Source organism: Cynoglossus semilaevis, chromosome 6, assembly GCF_000523025.1.
Source record: "Cynoglossus semilaevis isolate Cse_v1.0 chromosome 6, Cse_v1.0, whole genome shotgun sequence".
In the NCBI taxonomy this organism is placed as follows: domain Eukaryota; kingdom Metazoa; phylum Chordata; class Actinopteri; order Pleuronectiformes; family Cynoglossidae; genus Cynoglossus; species Cynoglossus semilaevis.
Window position 1 is genome coordinate 6,291,426 of NC_024312.1, and position 5,415 is coordinate 6,296,840.

The following is a 5,415-nucleotide window of genomic DNA, read 5'->3' on the forward strand; positions in this document are numbered from 1 at the left end:
TACATAATTATGCTTTCCCTAATTTAAAGTATTATTTCTGTCAATAATTTTGCAGATACGTGGCATCTGTGTGTGTATTTTTATTCTGTTGTGTAGAGTGTTTGTGATACATTAACATTTAATTTTACACCAACATTAGAGTTTACCTGAAACAGTCCATTCCTTTGTTAAATCTTCCAGTTTACAAAAACACACAATAGCAAAGGCGGATGTAAAGATTAGAAACAAAAACCCAAACTACTGAATTTGAAATGAAAAACTCAAGACAGTAGAAAGACAGTGTCCATATCTGCACACTGAGGTCTAGCACCAGCGACTTGTAATACTGTTGGTTTTAGTGAGTTCACTCCGTCGTCATGTTTGGTTTTAAGAATTAAGACTCTGAGAGTGACTTATACAAATAAAAGATACATAAAACACAGTGCTTATGTTTGAGCCTGAGTCAGGGACAGCCGTCCTCTCCATCGTCTCCTCAGTCGTCCCTGCAGATGATTCTGGAGTACAGGTCGTTCTCCTTGAACAGCAGGTAGTCCTTCAGCCTGGTGGGCAGTGGGCTGGACGTCAGGTCTCTGCAGCTGCGGTGTTTCCTGATCACCAGTCTGCACAGGTGACACAGTGAACGAGGACTTCCTGTGACACAGGAAACAGTGGTTACACACTATCTAACTAATCTGTCTTTTATTATGCATTTAACTTGTCTTTCCTTTGTCTTATATATTTAGTTTTGTTTTTTAGAGGCCTTTAGACAAACGATCCATGACCTGGTCCCGGTCTGGGGTCCAGCGGTTTAGCACCACTTCTTTAACTCACCTATGGTCCTGTGAATGTGCGGCCACTCTCTACGTGTCTCCAGCATCGTCATCAGTTTACTGCAGAGAGAAACCTGACCAACGTAGTCCAGGAGGATGGACACGACCCGGCCCACCAGGTTCAACAGCCAGGAGACGCTGATGAACTCACAGAACTGCACGAGACAGGACATCAGTTTGACAAGAGAGGAGAGTTTCACAAGGTAAATGTTAAACATTTTATAAAAACGTATACCTACCTATTTTTTTGTTTTATAAAACATTAGAGAGAGCAGTATATATTTGTTGTACGATCAGAGTGCGTACATGCAGTATCATCATGGAGTAGAACTCACAGTGACTTTGTCCTCCTGCTGCTGGGAGTACCCAGACTCGTCCAACTCGTCGCGGTGATCACAGAGGAAACACTTCTCGGCGTCGTAGCCGTGGTTGAGCAGCAGCCTCATCATCACTTCGTCCTTCAGGCAGTACTGCAGAGCTGTAGGAAATACTGTGTCGTTCACCGCCGTGAAGTAACAGTTCACATCTGCTTCAGCTGCCAGCAGCAGCTTCACAATCTCGTAGCGTCCCGACCGAACGGCCACCAGGAGGCAGCGCAGCGGATCCAGGTCGGGCTTGGCCCCCGACCTCAGCAGCAGGTCGGTACAGGTCACATCTCCATTGGAGACGGTGAAGTACAGTGGGCTTCTCCTCAAATCGCCATAGTTTTCAGAGATGTGTGGGGCTAAAATGGCATTGACATCAAAACCCTTCTGCAACAGCAGCTCCAGGCAGTGGGCGTGGCCTCCATCAGCAGCAGAGTGGACCGGGCTCTGACCCGTCAACCTCAGGGCACGTCGAGTGGTGATGGGGATCAAAATTCTTAAAGCTCTAGGGAACACAGAGATTACATCATGGCTTTTAATATTGTGGTATGGGCATCACTGGTTGTACTTGGACTCCCCCTAGTGGTACGTATGATTATCAGTTTTTTTTAATGATTTCTCTGTGAGTGTGTGGATTTAAAATAGTTTTATGTTGTTCATATATTGTTAGCTGTTTGAAGATGAAGTAAGACTTCCTGTACGGTCCACCTACTCACAGGAGGTGTCCCTCATACGCTGCTCGGTGAATTGGCAACTGGAAGCTGAGATTTTGGACGTTGGGATTTGCTCCGTGCTGTAGCAGGAGGTCAATACAGTCGGGATTCCCAGAACCTGCAGCATCGTAGAGGACGCTGTCGCCGTTGGGGGCCTGAGCATTTACATCAGCTCCTTAATGAGAAAACAAAGTCATGTTCCATGGACCCAGATGTAAAAACACGTAAGGACGTGAATACTGTGTGGTTTGCAACTCTTTTAAAAATCATCTTTATTATTTACTAGTTACTGGAAAAAAATAAGTTGTCAAAAAATATAAAATAAGCTAAAGCGTAGCCAAAAATGAGCAAATTGTAGTTTTTCCAGTTTACCATGTTTGATGAGCAGCTCCAGAACATCAGGGTGGCTGTATTCTGCAGCGATGCCCAGAGGGGTCACACCATGCTGGTCTGTCTCTGAAACCCGTCCTCCCTTCTGCAGCAGGAGTTCCATGATGTGGACGCAGCCCCCCCTGGAGGCCTCGTGCATGGCTGTCCACTTCTTCAGACACACCTGCTCAACCTTAGCTCCTGCAGCCAGGAGGCAGGAGACCACCTGAGGAGAGCCGGCTTGGACCGCTGTGGGAGGACACAGCAGTCCAGTCCAGGTGAGAAATTCCCCTAAAAGTAAAAGTCAACTGCTCATGAACAGGACTCCAACCTAAGAGCAGTGGAGATTGGTTCCTTCCGTTGGTGGTGTGAGGAGACGCTCCGTGTTCCAGCAGCATTTTCACATTCTCCACCAAATTTGCCTTCACTGCTAATGTGAGGAAGGTCTCACCTTCTGCTGTCTTCTCCTCCAGGGTCAGGCTGAAAGAAGCTGAGACGTAAGCACAGTCCTACTTCAGTGACTGTGGTGAAATGGTAGCGCTTTAGCTCGTACTCATGGTCTGGTCAGAGGACCAGAGTCAGAGGACCAGAGTCAGAGGACCAGAGTCAGAGGACCAGAGTCAGAAGAAGTCAGAAGTGTTGTTTTAATGCCTTGCTCATGTAAAGTCAGTTCAGTCGTACCACAGATAGCGTGCCCCACAAGCCTCGTTGGCGCAGTAGGCAGCGCGTCAGTCTCATAATCTGAAGGTCGTGAGTTCGAGCCTCACACGGGGCATTGTTTTATGGAGGAAGATGATTTTCAAAACAAACGCCAATGAAGCACCGCCTTATTTAGAAAAGACTAATGTCAAGCCCCCTCCCCTCCAATTGTCACAAACCCATCTACTGTCTCAAACATGATTGATATTTACTTAAAAAACAAAAAACACAATTAAAGAAAAAAATGGAAATTTAGATGTGCCCATAGAGGGCCCCTCCCTTCAGTTTGAGTATCACTGCTGTAAAGAGTTAAAAACAAATCTGAAAAAATCAAAGAAATGCACATTTCTGTGTGTTTACATTCAGCAATCAGGCACTGCCGTCTTCAACCACGAGAAGAAGACTTTGTTTGCCGTCCTGTCACGTCAACAAGCTAGCATGTCACGATCAGACATTTAAAGGCACAGAGCGTAACGCTGCATCACTTCAGTCTCACACAGTGTGAACAGACAAGTTGACAGGTGGACAGGAAGTGTCTACTCCACCAGTCAGATTTGTACAACTGCAGCAACTTCACGTAAACACTCACTGGAGGAGGGGGAGAAACAAAGAACAACACTGGGACCATGGTCAGCCACGCTGTTTCAGTCAATCATCAGTTCATCCACTTGGACATGTGCTGAGGAGAGAAAGTGAGAATGTCCGACAAAGGATGGACGAGATGGAGTAGCCAGGAGAGGAAGATGTGAAGATAAAGTATCATCAAGTACAGTGGTCCATCGTCTATCACGAGGGTTAAGACCTCCTGTGAAAAACCACGAAGTAGAGACGTGACAGTCATATTTTTTAGGGCGTGAAATATGGTTAAAAAAACTTAACGAATCTGGTTTACCCGTACGTTATTGCAATACCCTGTATCTGTGTTACAAAATGTCTTTCAATTAAGTTTTTTCATTGGTATTGTTATGGGTTTTTTTTCTTTTGAAGTAAAAATATTGGAAATTAAAAAAAACTGTATATACCCCAAAAACCCTTGAAAGAGCAAGAAATCCACAATACAAGAATACATTTAAAATGTATAAAAAAACACAATACACTGAGGACGCGACAGGTGAACCGTGATACAGCGAGGGACGACTGTATATATATTTATATAAAATCACTTTCTGCTGCCACCTAGTGCTGGAAAAGTAAGGTTGAAGTTGAAAAAACACTCCAGCAGAATCAACGTGAGTTCTGTCACTTTGACAGATATTGTATTTATGTATTTATTTGCACTGGCAGAAACACCTGTCACTCACCGTAGAGCACCAACTCCAAAACAGAGAGCAGCGGCCGCCCTGCTGCCCTGTGCAGAGGGTAACAGCCATTCTCATCCACCTGACTGAAGGCTGCTGGGAAATCACAGAGCTCATTCAGAGCCAACAAGTCACCTGCACGGAAAAGAACTTTTAGTTTGGGGTCAACGGTGACGTCACAGGTAAGATGAGCTGAGTGAAGTAACTTTAATAAATGAATGACTGGATTAAAGTGTAGGAAGTCATTTGAGTTCAACACGTAATATTAAGCGTCATTTTTGTTGCAGTAAACACTTGATTTGGACTGTGATATAGTTAAGATTTTAAATTACCAAAAGTCAAAAAGAGAGCAGACACAAACCAATTAGATGTGACTCTTAATTTCATTGGTCATTTAACTCTGTGTGCGTTTTTTTACCTTCCTCGATGGCGTTGAAAACCTTCATGGTTTCGGCCCTAAATATGTAAACGTAAACACGGGATCATGAATTACTACATGAATGCCTTCAAACTGCGGTGTGATGACGGGGATGTACCTGCCTGGTCCTGTGGACTGTTCCCTCTGACATGACTCCTGGATCATCATCTGAAGGTCATAGTCCAGGAGATCGTCTTCATCTGACACATCAGCAGCGTTCATCCCTCTGATGACGCACACACGTCAGCTACACGTTAAAACGTTGGGCTGATATTTATATTGTTTTTCATAAGCAGTCGCTAATTCCTGGACACTGTATCTTTAAGCCCAGGTCTGTTAGAGTTAATGCTAACAGAAGGCGAACACACTCACACGGTCTTACCTGGGGGGAAAAATTAGTCAAAGGGCGGCAGAAGTCCAGTGTTTGTTTGTGTCCTGGTGTAGTGTATCTGTCTCCCCTCCTCACCCCTGCTCCCCTCCCTCCCTCCCACCACTCATACACACATATACCCACAGCAGCGCTGTGCTATTTTAGGGTCTCACCTGTTGCTGTGTACAGTATTTGCCTTGCAGAAAGTTCCAGATTAGCCTGCGGGGTGTAATTTCGCCCTCCACACTGTTTGACAGGTCATACTGAGACAGGTTTACGAACATTTACAGTTAGGATTATTTTAGCGGAATCAGTGTATTTTTATTTTTCTGTTAAGTTTTCTGTTAAATATAAATATTAAAAAAGTAAAATTG

The 5,415-nt window shown here is 44.6% G+C and overlaps 2 protein-coding genes, 1 long non-coding RNA gene and 1 other non-coding gene across 9 annotated transcripts in view; 3 read left to right on the forward strand and 1 right to left on the reverse strand.

The window, feature by feature from the left end:
• cadps2 (Ca++-dependent secretion activator 2) overlaps positions 1-5,415 on the forward strand; it is a 104,407-nt gene that overhangs the window by 22,452 nt on the left and 76,540 nt on the right. The window lies entirely within an intron of this gene.
• On the reverse strand, positions 14-5,253 carry LOC103379884 (ankyrin repeat and SOCS box protein 15-like). Of its 4 annotated transcripts, none has more exons than XM_008311585.3 (10): positions 5,215-5,253; positions 4,794-4,897; positions 4,672-4,709; positions 4,257-4,388; positions 2,588-2,746; positions 2,260-2,505; positions 1,891-2,062; positions 1,145-1,679; positions 811-964; positions 14-630 (listed from the first exon to the last, which is right to left on the reverse strand). In XM_008311585.3, the coding sequence occupies exons 2-10, from the start codon at positions 4,820-4,822 to the stop codon at positions 473-475; spliced, it is 1,623 nt and encodes a 540-aa protein (XP_008309807.1). In that variant the 5' UTR covers positions 4,823-4,897; positions 5,215-5,253; the 3' UTR covers positions 14-472. The 4 variants fall into 4 exon arrangements, with proteins under 4 accessions (XP_008309807.1, XP_016888720.1, XP_024911881.1 ...); XM_017033231.2 differs by having other exon boundaries at positions 4,790-4,897; positions 5,215-5,247; XM_025056113.1 differs by lacking the exon at positions 5,215-5,253 and adding an exon at positions 5,054-5,171.
• LOC112487096 (uncharacterized) lies at positions 836-4,360 on the forward strand. The gene is made up of 6 exons (XR_003049853.1): positions 836-1,012; positions 1,209-1,447; positions 1,571-1,759; positions 1,893-2,111; positions 2,369-2,534; positions 4,240-4,360. It is a non-coding gene; the product is annotated as an uncharacterized LOC112487096 (long non-coding RNA).
• Positions 2,959-3,031, forward strand: trnam-cau (transfer RNA methionine (anticodon CAU)). The gene has a single exon. It is a non-coding gene; the product is annotated as a tRNA-Met (tRNA).

What these genes read in the sequence shown, in the direction of transcription:
- LOC103379884 (XM_017033231.2), bottom strand. Translation starts at nt 4,893, where the DNA reads ATGAACGCTGCTGATGTGTCAGATGAAGACGATCTCCTGGACTATGAC. An exon ending in CCAATCTCCACTGCTCTTAG is followed by an intron (nt 2,506 to 2,587) that starts GTTGGAGTCCTG and finishes GTCCTCCCACAG; the next exon opens with CGGTCCAAGCCGGCTCTCCT. An exon ending in GCGTATGAGGGACACCTCCT is followed by an intron (nt 1,680 to 1,890) that starts GTGAGTAGGTGG and finishes TGTGTTCCCTAG; the next exon opens with AGCTTTAAGAATTTTGATCC.